Consider the following 19200-nt stretch of genomic DNA (forward strand, 5'->3'; position numbering starts at 1 on the left):
TTTCCCTGCATTTTCAGGGTCTTTCAGTTGTATCTCTTCTCAGCATCTGATCACTGGACTGAATCTGGATTAATATCTGAAGCTTTTTATAGCTGCGAATAAAAAACTAAGAGAGGTGGTAAGAAAATATCTGCTTCTTCTGCACTGAACTGGAAATAAACCTCTGAGTGTTGCCCAGTTACCCTTCACAGGCCACCAGGGAAACAATCATCCTTTGGAAACAGGATTGTATTCAAATATTCAATTCAAATATGTTGAGAGCAGAAGTCCCACTGAAGTTCACCTGCACTTCAGGAAGTCTCAGCTGAGATATTTAAGATGCACAGCAAACTTCATGTGTGCCTCTAATGAAGTTATTTCCCAGGAATACTACCCAATGAGCAATAAAATTTCTATTCCCAGGGACACTACAGATATTCCACATCTCCAGATATTAATTAATTTTTCTTCATGAAATGAAACCACAGGCTGCTTCACTGTCAGCAAACCCTCCATAGGCAGGAACTCTCCACAGGCAGCTTGGTTTGGTTTTCGTTGTTGTTTTGTTTGTGGTTTTTGTTTTGTTTTGTTTTTTCTTTCAGAGACTATTAGGCACATTAGAAACAATTACAGAATCACAGAATCATCAAGGCTGGAAAAGACCTTCAAGATTACATTGCAATTGAAATGTTTTTGATACCATAATTAAAGACCTGACACTATTAATATTTCTTTAAATGTCCTTCGAGGTGAGAAAGACACAACCCCTTGCAAAGCTTGTGCGGACGCCTTTGTTTCTCTTTGTTTTGGCTTTGTTGTATTTTCACAGTGATGAAGCCCGAGTTGTGTGAAACACTCACATGCCTAGGAAATGTCTTCCAAAAATTCAACTACTGGATTAAAAAAAAGGCAAAAAAAAAAAGAAAAAAAAAAAAAGGCCCTTGGTGAAATTCATCCACTGTTATCTTCTCTTAGGTAGATGTCAAGGGAATTGTCCAGACATGCAGTATAAAAAGAAAGGGATAAGGTTCCACTACCTGGTTAAGACTCTAGACAAAGTTCCTTAGGAATTACTGTGACATTTGTAAGTACTTGCAAAAGGTGTGATACTTTAAAAGCAGCTGGTCGTGTTTTACTTCTGTTTTTTCCAAAGAACATACACACCTCTTTTTGAGAAAGCTCTTTGAAACAAGACAGCCTGTCTTTAGTGCTGTCTCCACCCACACCTGCAACAAATTTTTGCTGGTGACAGCAGAAAACAAATGTCCCTGCTCTCAGCAGCACTTGCACCCTTGACAGATCACTTCTCAGAGGTAACCACTTGATCACCTCCTTGCTGCCGGAAAAGACAGACAATATGTAATTCAAGCCATTATTAAACCTGGCTGAAAATCAAAGTTGGTAAGAATTACATTTTCCGTTGTTTTGAAATCTGGTTCCAACCCAGGAAAGACCAAAGGTCACTTTTTCAAAGTACTCAGAGAAAAAAAGGGTCAAAGGTCCCAGAACTGTCCTGGGACGTTTGCAGTTTAGGCGGTGCTGGTATAAATACCTCTGCTGATGAGCTGGAGCTCCTGCGCTCCATGGATAAATCCAAAAAAGAGCCAACTGACTCCACTTGGAAATGCCAGGTGAGTAAATTCCTGTAAAGCTGCAAGTCATAGTGCCATGTGTACAGACAAAAAAGGCACCGTGAAACCTATCATGCAAGTGCCCAAAACAGAGGTGAAGTTATATGAAGGCAGAGCATAAGCCTGGCACTGAATCTTTGAGCAAGGGACACTTGTAACTATTCAGCTCACATCTGGGGTTCAGAGTTTTCTGACAGTGATCAGGCAGCCAGGTAAGGTTTATATGCAGCACTTCAGTCCTGGGATGGATGGCCTCATCTGGAAAACTAGAGATGGAATTTTAACCTTCTCTGAGTGTGTCATACTTCACTCTAAGAGTCTCAAGTTTGGTTTTTTTTTGTTGTTGTTTTTTTTTTTTTCCAAAACAGTGAAAAATCTGGAATGGGGACAGGCAAGTACAGCCCTGCAATTCAAGACTTGTCACATTTTAAAATGCTGGCAGCACTGCATTCCTGATAAGAAATACAGAAAAGAAAGGGGAAGTCTTTCCTTATACCTAGGAAAGAGAGGGGAAGGGGGGAAAGTGCCAACAGTAATATTACTGAGCATGAATTATTACAAAGGAGACATTGCCAAGAGAGATAAAACAGTCTGATTTTATCAGATCCAAGTGCCACTTCAGTGACAGTTTCAGGAAGACATTCACAATAAAAACAAAGATAAATATACGTGAATATTTTTCCCAAGGAAGAAGTGAATTTACAGTGGTCCCTGCCAAGATTCAGAGCATGAACTGAGAGGCAGTCTCACAAAGGCTAAGGAAATGTGAAGAATCTACCATTAGAGAGAGATGTCAGCTCCTGGCTAAACAATTTATTTCTTTGATAAGATAAACATTTGGTTACTACATGACAGTATCTTGAAAAGAGTTAACAATCTGTAGCTAGTGAGCACTAAAGAAGGTTAACAAAAGAGCCAAAATACATTATGTCAGGATTTGCTTTGCTAGCTGTCATGTTCTCTTTTTCCACAGGTGAGGGCAGTAAGAACCCAGTGTGACAACTGCACAAATGCTAGGCAGTGTCCAAGCAATAGAAAAATACTCCCTGGGATCATAATTCACTCCTCTTTTCTTTATCCTCACAAGAGAAAAATCACTTAACAGTCAGCAGTTATTTTCTATTATATAAATTTAATTTTACTTGAGATACCATAATTCATTAGTCACTATGAAGAAGAAGCCCCTCCACACAGTACACTGCTGGCACAGTGTACAATTCTGGCACATCACTTGCCTGGCCAGGATCAGTGCAGAATAACCACAACAATACTTACATAAATGAGATCAAATCAGTCCCTTCCTTTGCCCTTTAGAAAGTCACACTTGCTAAATCATATATAAATTACTGAAAGTAAAATATGTAGGTTGGAGGAAGAAATCTCTTCAAGACAATTCCCAGCCCCAGCTGTTAGACAACTATATGCACCACAGGGCTCCAGAAAACAGAAAGATTTCTAAACAAATTATTGAGATTCTGTATTTAAGTGGCTATAGATGACCCATTCCACACTCCCATGCTCTCCCTTCACTCTGCCATAACCAGAGATAACATCACACCTTCCAATTTCCTTGCTATAATCCATAGCAGCCATTGACTGTTGCCAGAGTGACTTTCTGCTGTTTCCTATGAAAAAAGAAATGCTTCAGGAAAGTGAAGTATACAACTGAGAGTTACAAAGTATTTCAATAACACTGAAGAAAGACAGAGAGCTGCTATATAGTATTTAGTTCTGATTGGTAAATCAGTTCCCTTGCTGATAACCCAAGCAGAAATTAAACTGTTAGCTCAGTCTGAGCAAGAGTGATGTTGTTAGCTAAAATAATGTATGCATTTGCTTTAAGGTATTGTTTTTAATTTTTCCTTTCCTTTAATTCTCTCTCTCTGAATGTAGGGATATCTCTCATTGTTATCTGAGGTCTGCATTTTCTGTATTTGACAAAGTAATGTTTTATATTGACATAATTTAAAAAAAAAAAAAAGCATTTTCCTAATGTTGATATTCTTATTTCAATATTTCAATGGGATTATCATTGAAAGATTATTATTTCATCATTATTTTCTAGGGAATGTTTTCATTTTTTAATTGAGCTTTTCCAAGTCATGGAAATCCCAAGTCCTTTGAGAGGAGCTTGTTTATTACAGGCTAGTCTGTGAGCACAGAAAAGAAGCTTATTAGTACCAAAACTAGAGGAATCTCTGGTGGGATCAGCTTTATGATCCTGGCAGAGGTGACGTGCCATGCTGGTAGGAGTAAGGATCATGGTCCCAGTGCCAGGGTGCTCCAAGGGGCCAGTTCCACTTTTTTGTGTAAATGAAAATTTGCAACTGGATCCTACTCTGAAGTGCCTATGCCTTCATATCAATGCAAACCACGTGAAACACGTTTTCTTTGCAGGATCCATGTCCTGTGAGAGGGAGAGCAGGGCATCCACTGGGCTGGGCTGGTCGCTCAGCTTTACACTAGTGTGAGGAGAAGACTTTTGCCTCAGTGACATGTAGGGAATGATGCCACCCATCAGCAACCAGGAGCTCCCTACTTGCTGTAGTCAGGTTTCCAACTCCCACTGCTGGAAGCAACTGGCTGAACTCCAGCTGATGGGATCAACAGTTTCAGAGGAGTATTTGTAAACAGTCAGAGTGGGATCTTTGGCTTTTGAGCTTTGTTCTTTGGCACTCTCATTTCAAAACTTAATTTCTAGGTTAATTTATGCTTGGAAGTAATGTATGAAGTATTTGAGATTATAGATTGTATCTAGAAAAAGTCATAGATTTCAAACGGAAAACCAAAAATTTTATGTTATCTCTTTTCTTTTACAAAAGTGCAGACCTACAGAACTCACTTGAAGTCTGTTTTTACTATATAGTATTTAATGAACATGGAATGTTTAAGCCCTTTATATATTTTTTGAGAGAAAAATCCAATAAAATTAAATCTATCCAGGACTAAGATCCATATTTAAGAAGCTACTTGAACAGGCATTTAATTTAAGAGGCAGGAGTAACATAAATATATATTTTTAAACAGACTTGGACATTTTATTCTTCTTTAATCTGCAGAGTCTCATATAATCACGTCACCACTGCCTGCAGCCAGGAAAGCCTGAATATTTAAATACTCAATAACAATTTTGGAGTCAGGCATATAAGTAGGAATATTCTCAAAGCAGGGTTTGCTACTATAAAGATCACTGTGAATTTCCTTCAGTATAAAAACTGGCTCTGAATCTGCTTCTGTGTTGAGACAACACAGGGCAATGCTATAATTAACCTACAAATGTAATGTTTGCAAGAATTACTGTTGTGTCATGTCAACTCTCCACCCCCAATTCCTTATCCAAGCAGGAAAAAAGAAAGTGCAAAGTGCCATTAGATGGCACTTGTGATGGCATCCAACATGGGAGTGACAGAGCAGAACTAGGAGTCAGCTCTTCTGGTCTGTTGTCAAGTGCTCTGTTATCTGCACCAAATGATCCCCCTGATGTATGTTATGGCTAGGTTCAGCTGTCTTGAGAGAAAGTAAAATCCTTGATGAACTTACAACAATGTTATCTTTTTCCCACTTAACAACAAAAAACCTTCTGCCTTTGTAGGAGTTTGAAATGCAAAGACAAAGCTTTGCTCTAGGGTTGCTCCAGGATGAGAGAGGAGACTCACAACCCAGGAGGAGTAGGCTCACAAATAGGTTGAAAGAAATACATATGACTTCAGGCACAAGGCGTGTTATTTAGCAGAAGTGCCACTTGAAATTAGGAATCTTTGACAGATTGTGAGATTTTTATGTCTAAGATGTTGTTTGGCATTCTTGTCTGAACATTCAGCTAATGTGCTGGGTAATCCTCAGGTGTAACTGCAAGATGTAGGTTAAGGACAGAGTGCATCAGCTGAATCTTTGAATTCTTTTGCCTTCAGAGAGCAATATCAGCTCTTAAATGTTACTTGACAATTGTTTCTAGCACTGAATTAATACACAGAAACTCCCAGCGCAGGGACCATCCTGGCACACTGCTAGCACTGCAAAGTCTTTGCACGTGTTTGTAAATGAGGCTGCTGTGAAGAACCACAGCTTTTAAAGGCAGGAGGAGCTCTTCCTCCTGGCTTCTTCAGATGGAGATCTCACTGAGGCACAAAGAGAGGTCATTCACAGACGCTACACCTGTGAAAAAATAGCCTGTCTTTGAAATCCTGGGAATAACTGCTGAGTATGCTGAAGTTAAATAGGTAAAGAAAACACTACCTGCTGAACACATCACTTACCAGTGCTGGCCTCAGTACCAAGTGACTTAATGACAGCATGTATGTTACAGTGTTTACCAAGTGCTACCAACTGTGCCAAGAAACCTTAGCTAGAGAGCATGATATGGTACAGTCTTCCAGTGCTGGTAACTCAGCACCAATCTATGCGAGATGATAAATCTTCCCAGTCCAACAACATCCACTCAGACTATCCTAGAAGATAAACACCCTGATGGAAAAAAACCATTTCAAAGTTGGAGAGTAAAATAACTTGGAATGACAAGGAATTGTTTCCATGTGGTGAAACGTCACCACTGAGAGTCTTGTGACTCGTTAGGTCCTTGCACAGCTTTGGGATCTGCTAACCCAGAGTCCCCTCACAGCAGAGGTTAACACCTGGTAAGGGCTTTGTGCAAGCAGCCTAAGAACCAATGTCTGAGCTGAGGCTGAAGGCAGGTGCCCCTCCGTGCTGCTTCAACGGCAAGTGAGACAACTCAGCTCCATCTCTTGTTAATTTGGGTAAGATTGTATACAAAAACTGAGAGAGAACTATGAAGTGATGTGGTGAGTTAATTTTCCTTGCAGCAAAGTCACAGTAATGCAGCACTCCAGGGGCTAAATTCTCCACAGTATTATTGCATCAGCATCACTGGCAATAAGGAAACTGTCTAGCAGGAACTGCCTCCCTAAGGATGATACTCTAGTTGCTCAGATTCCACAAAAGACATACACTTAAGCTTCAGCAATACACTGGAAATTTTTTTTCTATCCATTTAATGTATAGAAGAACACACAAACACACAAATAGCCTTAAGTAAGCAAGTGAACCTACCCACCTTAAAAAAAGCAAACAAACATGTAATGATCCTAGAACTGATTTAGCCTTTCCCCAGTGGTAACCATTTTTTTCCTTGTATGATTTAGTGCTCAATTTCTCTCATACACATTTGCCATTCGCTCAAACAAGGTTTGGGATAGAAATTCCTTTCTAGTCTTGCATCCTTAAACCAAATATTGCCATGCTGGGTTGTCTTTCAGGGTACAGCCTGATTGTTCCAGCCTGTCAGCACCATAGATCTTATATGCAGCCACGACATGCAATATGGAGCAGCTTACCTAGACCTTGCTTGTCTACCATAACTCATGCAACTGAGTCAATGAGCTTGGAGCAAACGAGCAAAGCTTATGTGAATGCTTAAAATTAAGCATGAGCTCAAGCACTCAGCTAAGTCAGGGCCTTTCTCAGGAATGATAAATGTGAAAAACACGGAAAAGCAGGGCAAGTCCTTGTGGATTGAAGACATCTTCTTCAGCATTGGGCAAAGTATTTGCATACATTACAGTGGCCTTTGGATTGTGAGGATTAATACTTTTCCAATGCATATTATTGGTCAAAAAAGCAGAAGCATGGGAAAAGGCCTTTAAGAGAAACACAAGAGGTGTTCTTACAAACTTGATTGATTTGTAGTTAACTCCTCTGAGTCCAGCTTTCAAAATAATGTCTGCACTGAACCTTTCTTACGAATTTTACAACCATAAGCTTGAGTTCTGAATTTCTGAAGACACCCTTTTTCCTTGTGCAAATGGCAGCATAATTAAATCCCTGACAAACTAATGAATTCTTAACAGTTCTGCAGAATTAATCCTTTTGCAAGTTAACACACCATTTCAAAACAACACACGCAGGGAATACGGATGTTCTCTTGGTGGGTATGACAAACCCCAACAGCGCTGGTAAGGTAAATGATTACTAACAGCCCATTTACTCCCACCACCAACTGCTGTTTCAGCTGAACACCACAGTTGGAGGTATCAGGGTGACAAATGCAAGTCAGCCATACTAGTGGAGCTGGGAATCTGGACTCATACTGTTTGATAAGTAAAACGGCCAGTACATATGTGCTGATAGTGTGCAGCATTCCAACAGCATCTAGCTTATCTTGGGGGCATCCATATGCTCCACCATATGTCCATGAGGAGAGGAGTCCAGAATCACAGTCTCTGGAAAGGGTAGGTCTCCCAGGCTCTCTAGATATCAGCCAGGATCCCAATTTTTCAGTATTAATTGGTGAGCAAACACCTGTATTCCCTTCAACAAACTACTGATTTTAGCTGAGGGCAAATTCAGAACATAACCAACTCTTGGCTGATTCAGAAGCTGTCTCCCACAGGGCAAGTTCTACCAGAGGAGAAAAAGCTGCTCTGGGCTGTGTTTCTTCAGAGCCAATTCAACCTCTGTGTATTAACCACAAAGAAGCTGCAGGAACAGAGATGTTACCATGTAAAACAGTAGTACTGACAAGCACCTAGAAAGAGGCTGGATTCGAATAGCCTAGCACAGGGAGATACAAGCTTTGACTCACTCAGTAGAAGACAGGTTGCTTTATTTTGCCTTTTCTGCTCTTCACTTACATTTTTCTGGGGGCAATTAGCTGCAGTGTATTTTCACATTTCAGTCCTACCTTGTCACTGTCCACTGTGTTCTGTGATGTCCTGGATGCAATGGAAATGGTGTCAGGTTGGCTGCTGCCATCTCCTTGGCTGTCTGCGTCATCTATTCCATCCCTGCAAGAGACATAACAGGGAAACAACAATGCTTACTTAACCCACCACCTTGGAACATGCACAATTTTGGATTTTGGATCCACAATTATGGTGGACTTGGGAAGTGCTGAGTCAGCATGTCAGGGCCAGCTTTGTGCTAAAATTACCTCACTGACGCAGCCCACGTTGCTGATGTAGCTTGCAATTTAAAATTATGTCACCCTTAGATACAGGGTTGGTATTAGCACATAATCACAGTGTTTCTTGCTGAAAACAGGATGGCTGCTGCCTGCATATTTACAGCATAGTAGGCTCTGGTGTTCAGAAATAGTGCTGTAATGAGGGTGACAGGCAGAAACTTTCCTTCAGCTGGAGTTTTGCCTTAACCAAAGCCATTCACCCCAGGCTACATGTGACACTGAAGGAAAGTATATTTCTCTTGTTTCATAGAACCACACTTCAAGGATTTAATACTGAGCCATAAAAGTTGTATCCAAACAAACATATATAAAGACAGTGTAGAGCTCTATGAATCTACCCATGTGAGTGTGCTAACAGAAGGTGTTTTCATGTCTTTTGCTATATAGATATAGTTCTCCTGAAGTTTTACTGGTCTGCCAAAATAAACATTTAAATAACACAAAATACATATTTAAAGACAAAGGAAAAAAATTAAGATTCCTGTAATGTACTTAAAAACTCTTGTATTGGTGCATGGCCCCAGGAAGAAAATGTCTGGACCTTTGACTTGCTACAGATCTCCTGGGTGACCTTGGTTACTCATGCTTTGGATACCTCTATAATACAGCCTGAAGTAAGAATGTGATAAAACTTGATGAGGATTAAATGGAGATGCTCAGATTACAGGTGGCTTTTCAAAATGCCAGCATGACAGCAGAAGAACAATTAATTTTCTATAATTTCTGTTTAATCTAGAATTCAAGTAAGTTGACAGAAAAACTAATGTTACTTCAAAGGCTAAAATGAGTTTTTATTTGATGATGAAACACAGATTCTCCATTGGAATAATGCATTATCATGACCAGCTGTGATTTTCATTGCCCAACAATTCAAAATGACAAGCAGAAGAAAAAAAATAATCTGTTAATACTCAAACGCAATGAAGTAAATTCTACTTTGGGAAAGAAATATCACCTTGGACTGTGAAGAATTTTTACTGTCCTTTTCTCTCCAATACTTTAAAGTACTACAATAAAAGACCTTTGTATGTGTATCATAGAAAAGAACCATAGAATCATAGAACCATTCAGGTTGGAAAAGCCCCTTGGGGTCACTGAGTCCAACCATCATCCCTACTCTACAAAGTTCTCCCTTAAACCATCTCCACCAACACCACATCCAAACAGCCCTTAAACACACCCAGGGATGGTGACTCAACCACCTCCCTGGGCAGCCTATTCCAGTGTCTAACCACTCTTTCTGTGAAAAAAAACAACCAGCCACTCCACTGCTGTTGGTTGAGAAAACACTAGTGATTTCACATTGTATGGAATGACTGAGGGTACCTTCTGCTGTTGTTTCGCTGCTTTGCTGGTGTCTTGGGGAGCTGAATTGGCTCCTTCAGAGCTCCTTTCAGATGGATAATCCTTTCTTGAATGACTTCCCGGATATTTTTGATCCATTCCTGTTTTGTTTCAATGCTGGATGCCTAAAGTTCCACAAGGTAGAAAGACAGACACTTTATCATATTCCCAGCGTCTCACCTCCTATGTAGAAGAATCGTGGTTGGCTGATGAAAATGCATGATTCATTGTTTCTCCTCTCTGCTGTACTGTTTTAACTGCTGGAGCACCTGGTAACCCCAGGAGAACGGAGGTATTTTTACCAAATGTACTTGGCAAGCAACAGTAAAGCAGCTAAGTCCTGGATAAATGTACTTAGTGCTAGCAATACAGCACGCTCTGTGGAGGGGAAATAGGTTATCAGTGCACAGCTGGGATTTCCTCAGGCAAGAGAATTACAACATGATTTCTTCTTTAGAAACTCACTTGACAGAAATGGCTGTCAGCTCTGGAGGTTTGAGGAATAGGTTGATTGTTGGTAAGTCCAGTGGCAAAAGACTTAGAGAATTACACCTCCCAGCCAAATGCCCAGAGATGTACCCTGTGTCAGTGTGCAGCCCAACCCAGGTTGCAAGAGGAGGTGCAATTTCAGCAAGGCTGCACTACTGCACTGTCTTGATTCATACTGAGGCCTTAGAGCTGAATTGCAGGCATGGCCCTGCTGACAGACATGGAAACCATGCAAATACGAGGAAGGAAGAAACTGACCTTTCTTTTAGTGCTCCCAAGGCCTCAACTAGCAGCTCTAAAGGCAAAGAAAACAAGCAGAAAAGACTTACTTTCAGCACTGTTTTATTGTCTGAGGATGGTGTTCGTCCAGACCACAAAGCAAATTTACATGGATCTCCTTCAACGTGTTCAGTCACTCCCAGTTCTGAGGTCTAGTGGAGGAGAGATGATGAGAGATTTCATATATATGAAGCCTCAATAGTCTAGAAAACTTTATATTTGTAGGGAGAACGGGGGAGGCAGGGGTGGATAGAGGAGTAAAATCTTGTATCTGTTTTGCTACACACAAATAAAAGAAACAGAAAACCACCAGGGTATGGCAAGGAAGTGAATGGCTTGAGTGATCCTCCTTGCATTTTCCACCCACCTTTCATATCTCATTATTTTAAACCTCTCCAGACTCACTTCAAGCTTGGCTTCCAGTTGAGCCCCACAGGGCCCAGAGCCAGCCCTTCCAGGTGGCATCAGTATCCCCAGTCAGCATGGGGACATGAGTATCCCCCAAACTCCACCTCTACCTACAAGAAACACAACACCCAGAATATTTTCTTTGCAGCCACACCTACCAGTAACTTGTTCTTGTAAACATATTTTGTGTGTCCTGAAGAATCTTTGATCTCTTTGCTAAACACCAAAGAGATTTCAAAGAGAAACAAATGCCTCTCACGGCCTTTCCGAATGAGAGACTTGGGATCCCACACTTGGAAGGAATCCTGAAGAATCAGCTCTCCCTGGACGTCCAGGTTCTCATCAAACCCTAAAACCACAAAATACATTGGCTTGTATTTGTTCTTGGGACCAGTAATTCCCAGAAACATCAGAGCAGTAAGGACTTGGAATAAAAGGGTCTTTCTCCTTTTTTATGTATATTTGGAAAGGACATTAATGGGCAACTATTGCTCTAGTGAAAACACTTTTTTTGTTCCGTACTGCAATGATTAATTCACCAGAGGCAAATGTGTCATATGTACTAAATGACACTGCTGCTAAAGTGAGTAGTGAGTAAAGTGAGTGAGTAGTTAAAGATAAAAATTATAAAAGCTTTAGTTACTGTGCAGAGAACTGTAATGCAAGAAACTTCATGCACGTCAATTCAAATTCAAACACAACGTGTGGCAGCTGAAGTGCCCCATCACACCATGGTGCTTTCAAGCACGGTAACCCAACCTTCAGGGGCCTGTGACTTCACACTAGTGGCATGGGGGAGCTAAATCTATGAGAGAGAATTGGTATGGTGTGTGAGACCACCTCTCTAGGAGGAGTTTCTCATCTTCCAAGCTGCATGTCAGAAACCCCCACATGGCTTAAGATTGCAGGAACCCCTCCACAGAACTGCCAGGTTTGGGGGAAAAGGGAGTCCTTAGTGCAAGGTGCCCTCCAAGCTGCTGTGCTCACACCAAACAGCCCTAGGAGAGCAGCAAGCAGCCCTGGCTCCTGCTCCAAATATTGAGGAATAATGATTTATTCAGAAGACAACTGTCCAAGTGCTTGTCTGCCCTAACAAAGTCATCTTGCTTCTTTATTATTGCACGGTGCTGGTCATCTCATGGGGACAGATTATCCAGGTATTATTTTGGGAAACCTTGCTTTTTACCAGACACCACAGCTAAAACCATCTTTATAGTGTTTCTACCTATGCTGGGTCAGTTTGTCACCCTGCAATTTTAATCACCTGGTCTTAATGTGCTGTTTAACTACTGGCACCATCTTAGGAATACTTCAAATATCAAAAAGCCAATAAAAGACTTAACTTTGAGGCAATACAATTATTTCTTATATATATAGTTTTAAATAATAATACTTTAAAAAAAAAGATAAATCTCTAAGATAATTTTACTAACATTTTGAAACAGAAGCTGTTTGGACTCAGACAATCAGAACTTTTTATTTTGAAATGTTGAGACAGTATTTAGAAATGTTTTCCTCCAATAATTGCTATGGCTGCCAGAAGCTAAAAATGATACTGTTTCACACAGGTTTCTGTTTCTGTTGGTTTCATTAAGTGAGACTGTTTTAACTAAATATATATATACATCCATACATTGTATATGTATACAGACACACAGATATATATATGTATATATATTCATATAAATATATATATATATTCATATAAATACATATATATATGCATAAGATATAAATAAACACCCAAAACTTCCTGGCCAGGATTATTCTTACCAGACTTTTAAAGAAAGACCAGAAAGGAGCTAGGAAGTACCTAAAAATTATGGCCAATCAACAGCACTGCTACAGCCAACCTGTGCTAACTGTGTATAAGTTATAAGAAGGTGCTGCTGACTGGGGGGTCCCTCCCCTGCCCCAGCCACCTGCCCATCTGCTACCTTCCAGCATGCTGACGTGCATTGCATCGTTGGCCTTCTTTGGGACACTGAGCATCACTTCCAGGCCATCTTTGAGTTCTCCTTTTCCCTCCTCGCAGCAGGTTAGAAGTTCCTAAGAAGCAACGCAGAACAGCTATAAACAGACTGACCAACATGCTGGCTTTTGTATCTGACTGTGTTACTTGGTAGACACAACTGCTTCTCTAACAGTGACAGGAGAAAGCTGGACTGCATCAAAATCTGCTGTGGATGCTCACAGACAGTGGAATGACTATAAAGCAAGACAAATCAAGGTGCCCTTGAGTAACGCTGTGCACCCCAAAGGTTTCTGCCGACTTATGCCTCTGCAGCAGGTATCAGCCAGTCCAGCTGTGCCACCCAGGCTGCAGGGACCCTGGCTTCATCCAGCAGTACCAGTGAGTGCTGGCAAGGCTCACTGTGCCTAGGGTAGGGAGGGAGGTCCCTTCAGGAAAGGTTCACCTGAGGAGGAGCCCAAAGTGGTGTTTCAGCTCTCCCGTTACCAGATGGTTTGTGCAGCGCAAGCTGGCTGTGCCACAGCACTTGGAAGACATCAGTAAACCTGGGTGTTGTTTCAGTAAACTGGTACAAAGCACAGATTTGTCAACACATTAAATGTGTTGAATGTGTTAAATACCTTCCTAGTGCAGCACATCAGTCCTTTGGTATATACACAGAAAGATTTAAAGAGCTGCAATATCTGGTCCTAGTCTTTCAAAATCAGAATCTGTTTCTTGCCTTATTTCCTGGTTATTGTTTCTTCTCTGGCTTACTAGTTTTGAAGTGTACAGTGGCTGGCTAAGTTGGATCTAAAATTCACCTACTCACAAGGTACTGCAAAAACCTGTAACCAATTTACAACAGACCCACAAAGTAATTTTTATTTTTTTTTAATAGGATATATTAATGTTTCACTTGGAATCCTTTGCTTTGTATATGAAGCTTTTCCCTGCTTTTCAAACACAAAAGTGTCAGCTCCTGAATGCAATCTAACACCAGTGAAGGAGTCTCAATCAAGAGTCAGTGAAATTTCCCAAAGTTCATTACTGCTGTCACTGAAGCCTTTAATCAAATTAGTACATGTCACAAACTTAGCAAAAGCAAACAAACAATTCTGTCATCCCTTCAATTTTCCTTTCACTCTTCTTGCTTTTTAGGGTTAAGTCCACTTGGATACAAATAAACCCTGGTTGAAAAAGGTGCTTAATTTTTTACTGTGTTTGTTTTTTTCCCCCCTTTCTATGAGTCTTTTCCTTTAAAGCATTCGACCTGATTTCACGCTTTGTTGCCATGTTCAGCTTGAGCAGTAGGAGTAGCAGCTCAACAGTTGCTGCTTAGAGATCATGAACAAGCAGCTCCCTAAAGAATAAGTTGACTCATCACACCTGGGAACTGCTCTGCATGGGCAGATTTGGGCAGCTCACTAAAGTACCTTCAGTAGGAGTTGGTATTTTGTGATCCTCTGGACAGGCTTGATTAAATAAGAAGAGATAGAGTTGGCCAGACCGTGCCTTTGCTGAATTTCCTAGAAGAGAATAAACCAGCAGTCAGTCATGGAAAACTGTTAACCCCCTGCCTGGCAGAATCACTCCTAACTAATTTTAGCTCTAGATCTCTGCACTTCTTTTTTTAGTTTAACTCTCTTTGGGTTCACATGCAAATAACTGGCTTCAGAAAGGCTGGCAGAGTCCCTGCAGAGTCCCTCTCAAGCCACTTAAGCTGCAGGGCCCCTGTGCAAGTCAAGCTAGGGCTATGTTGAGTAAACTACACACATTTTGATTTAAATACGACTTATCTGTCATCTCAACTGGTTCCTCCTAGCTATGAAGGCTGAAAGCAGAGTCTTAACATTCAATTAAAATGGAGTGACATTAAATTAAATTGCATGCGTAGGGTGTAATTTAACTGTCTAAACATAAGCATCTAGTACTGTTTGAGAGCCCTGGGGTAGCTGAAATATCCACATGGGAGCAACAGGTCTGACACAGTGCTGACATACTTACATTATTCTGAGGTGGCATCTGGGGGCCAGGAGAGATACTCTTATTATACCTTTCACAGCCCTAATACTTCTGTTTTGTCACCTGAATCTCAACCAAAATGCCTGTGCTGATCAGTCTGATTTGCTCATTAACTTCTGGAGACACTGCAGATAGGCACCTGGTGAGGTCTGCAAAGGGCCCAGATGCCTCCCTTCAACTGGTTCCAGTGAGATTTAGGAGCTCCTGAAAATCCTACAGGACTCTAATGCACAGATTTAGCCATGTAAAAGACTTCAAACTTATCCCCTACAGGGCAAGATTCTCTGCTGAAATAGAACAGCTTGGAATTCCTTCTATCTCTGCCAGGCCCTGGCCATACCTCCCCTTGCAGGAAATCCTAGGTTCCTAAGGAACCAGATGAGGAGGGGCAACAGGGCTTATCTCCAGCTACTGGGTGGTAAATTTGAGGCTACAGAAGCTATGAAGATTAAATGGAAAGAGCTACCAAGAATGGAGATTTTCTTTCTGTATACGGTCTGATTTTCTGCTGAGTACTAGGGAGGTTACTGAGTTTTTTAGCTCCAGTACTTATCTTTATGCTGAGACAAAAAATAGCCACTTTTCACACAATGTGCCAAAAGGCTTGGTTCTTTTTGTTTTCATTGGGTTTTTGTTGTTGTTTTGGTGTTTCGTGTTTCTTTTGGTTTTTCCTAGATAAGCTTGTTTTGGGAAAAAGAATCTCTGGTGCCATGAACAAAACCAAAAAGAGAAATGGGCTCTGTGTGGGGGTTAATGGAGTTAACAGAAGGCTGAGTCATGGCTGGCTCCAAACAGGGCAGTGTCTGCAGAGCACATGCCTGGGACTCAATTAGTAACTGTGGGAGCCAGTGAGACCTCGACCATGTCTGTGAACTTCCTGGAGCTGGCTAAGCACACTCATTTTTATTTGATCCAAGAAATGAATTTAGCCATATTCCTTCCTCTCAGCTCTCTGAACAGCAGAGCATGTTCCCAGCAAGAAGCCTCCCCATCAGTCATTCCTTGCTCTGCCAGGATGCTCCCCAGTCAGGCACTGCAGAGACAGAGTATGTTGGTGGGGTGACAACTGTCACAGGAACCAGCAGCAGGGAAGCAACAGCACTGCTACATGGCAATCAGAAAAATACGCTGCTGGAAAGGGACCTTTTCCCTGCAGCACCTCCCTCTGGTCTCTGAAGCTTGGAGTAAGATGGCAGCCTGCAAGAGCGTGTCTTGGGGTGGCTTTGTAGCAACTGGAGACGTCTGAACTTACTGTGGGTGGAGGTGGAAATTGGAGAGGTCTGTGCAGGGTAGAGCGTGGTAGTGCAGACATTTCTTACACACCTCTAAGTAACATGAACTGGAGAGATATCTGACCTAGCTTTGAAACAGCTGGCAGGCTTTACAAGCAATCCAGCCACAGGGCCCTGTGATCTCTATTTTGCCCTGCTTCTTGTGTAAAGCAAGGTTGCTTCATGTTACAGTGCACCATGGCTCACCATTAGACACAACTTTAGTTACTCCTTGGGTGGAAAAGCGTCCTAAGAGCTTGGAAGAAATTAAAGTGTCTGACAGGCACCATGTGCTGGCAGTTGTGTGTTGCAAACTAGCTGAGCTGCAGAACAGGAACAACATGTAGTCTTACATGCAGTGATAGAATCCCAGAAAAACACCAAAAACATCCTCTGCATAGGGTAGCACAGGACCCCACCTTGGATAGACAAGATGGAGAAAGGAATACTTGTCCACAATATCATACCATAAGAATTGCTGATTTTACCATAAGGCAGTGATAAAATGCCCAGATTTTATACCAAATGTCTGAAGAGATTCACAAAGTAAGTCATCTCATTGTGTACAGTTGTTTAGTGGGACAAGCTGCATCCTGAACTGGGTGTAAACACCAAGGGATTGCTGAGTAGACTGATTCAGTACTAAAAACCTCAGAAAACATTTAGGTTTTGTAGTACAAGAGACAAATCTTTGGTAAATTATTTCAGAAAATAATTACTAAGGAGAAACAGACCCTGCTCCTCTGTCCACTTCCTAAAGGATGCTCTAGCTCAGTGAGAAACTGTCCAAGAACCATCATCCATGCAGAAACAGTGTTCTGCAATGCTTCCAAAGTCAATGAGCTTTACCATGTTTGACTTTGTAAATGCTGGTGATGTAAATTGAAGGCACCTTGTGGCTTCTTGAATGTAACAAGTGAATAGATTAACTTTTCAAATTTTAAAGGAAATTATTCAAAATGGCAGAAGCCATAGATGACAACCAAATTCTGTCTTTGTGCTAAGGACCAAAGGTTGCTTAAATAACAGACACTGAAGTCAACTCTAGATCTTCAATAATATGTTGATTTCTACCAGCTAAAGCCTTTGCAATGAGCCTCGAATCTGCAAATTTTCCATGAACTTGAAGGGTTCAGACAGATGATTTGGACTACTTGTTTTCATTTCAAAGGTGTCTTTCTGGGATGGTTTATGACATTTATGGGGTTTTACATTTGAGATCTTCCATCAGGCTTCTTACTAAGAAGTGTTATTCTAGGTAACTCATGCTCATCATCAGGGTGTTTTAAGAAATTCCAGGTTCTTCCTAGAATAAAAGAACCAGCCATTTCCTCTGCCCCTTGTCCTGCTACTTAACCACTGCCACTCCAAGATCAAGATAAGAAGGATCTACAGGAACTTCGTATTATCTTAGTCAGATGGAGTGACTCCTAGTGCATTTTTCTGGGGGGATAATCAACTTTCCCTTTTTGTACAGGCATCACTGTGTAGCCCAGCACAATTCCCATCAGTAGAAGGAAAACATCTCGCCTTGCAAAAAAGCAGGTGCTAACACATGAATATCCTCTGTTAAGTAACATCAGGCAGGTTTCTAGGCCATATACAGAGTTGGAGTGGAAAAAACTTGGCAGAGGAAATGCTTTGAACCTGTGCAAACAAGACCAAGGCAGCTCAAACCCTTCTCGAGTCACTAACCAGTACAAACCATTAAATAGGCTCAAGCGCCACCTCCTGGAAAATCCCTTTTAGTTCAAATCTACTTTTAGACCATTTGGTAACAAGGGAAAAACGAAGCAAAAGAAAAGGGTGTTCATCACTTAAGTCTCAAGTGAGATCTTATGGTGTTAAATTTCACTGGAATGCTATAAGCATTGGCACATGTGGAACCTTGAGGAGCTGATTCATGCCAGGCATCTTGGAACCCTTGGAGTGGTGACATTTGTAAAAAGATTTTCACTGCTTCAGAAAAGAGGTCTCACCATTTTTCAGGAAGGCAACTAAGCTGCAAGTTAACAAACATGGCAAAATAAATGAGGTTCCAAAGGTCAGAAAGAAAACTTAGTTTGGAAGTATTAAAAAACTTTAAAAATTTGTCTCAGCCTACAAAATTGGGTTTGGAGCCTGGAAATGTTTATCACCAGGTGTAGTGCTTGCAAGGGAAATAGTCTAATTGAAGTCAATGGAGTCTGTTTCTAGCATGAATAAGCAAATGTTTAATAGGGTGGATAAAATTTGGATCTTGTTTTGGACTTAGGGATTTCAGGCCCTAACACATAACAGGATCTGCTTTTCATTTTACCACTAAGCCCAGAAGTGGAGAGTACATCTAAACCAGATCTTTAGAAAGACTGGGTCTGAAAAATGCACAGAGGTTCCCACAAGAATGTATATCTCCATAAAAAATTACTTGCCACACTGCTGAAGATCACACATCATACCACAGCCTATCAGTTTTCACAGCATGTGATATCTGCAGTGGAATAAAACACCCAAATGCCAAAGTACAAAAAGGAACCCATTTCTCAGATCTAAAGAGGAGGTGTTTCTGCCGCACTACGTGTGCTGAAGGAAAATGAAAATGGTTGCTTACATCAAAGAAAGTCCCTGCATGTTCCAGGATGAGCTGGTTGGAGTCAGGCTTGTTTTTGCAGTAGGTGACATACATCTGAAATTTATCTGCCTGTAAAAACAAACATCAAGGGAAAAGTAAGATTAGCTATTTCTCTGCTTGCACAGTCTTTCAATAAGGCTTACCAGGAAAAATACAGGTGGTAAACCCCCACCTCTTAAAGCAATGCACGAATTGCAAATTAAGCACAGAAGACTTACAGACCATACCTCACC

General features: G+C 41.1%; 1 protein-coding gene across 1 annotated transcript in view; it reads right to left on the bottom strand.

Annotated features, from left to right (window-relative positions):
- The window catches only part of KALRN (kalirin, RhoGEF kinase), a gene marked incomplete at its 5' end in the record, with an annotated part of 339046 nt that overhangs the window by 130359 nt on the left and 189487 nt on the right, over positions 1–19200 (bottom strand). The window contains 7 exons of the mRNA XM_009996218.1: positions 8308–8410; positions 9916–10058; positions 10752–10853; positions 11268–11458; positions 13047–13158; positions 14497–14589; positions 18947–19036. Of these exons, the coding sequence (XP_009994520.1) occupies positions 8308–8410; positions 9916–10058; positions 10752–10853; positions 11268–11458; positions 13047–13158; positions 14497–14589; positions 18947–19036 (834 nt within the window). The remainder of the gene's footprint in view (positions 1–8307; positions 8411–9915; positions 10059–10751; positions 10854–11267; positions 11459–13046; positions 13159–14496; positions 14590–18946; positions 19037–19200) is intronic.

The sequence above is a fragment of the Chaetura pelagica genome, unplaced genomic scaffold (assembly GCF_000747805.2).
Source record: "Chaetura pelagica isolate M959 unplaced genomic scaffold, ChaPel_1.0 scaffold3, whole genome shotgun sequence".
Lineage (NCBI taxonomy): Eukaryota > Metazoa > Chordata > Aves > Apodiformes > Apodidae > Chaetura > Chaetura pelagica.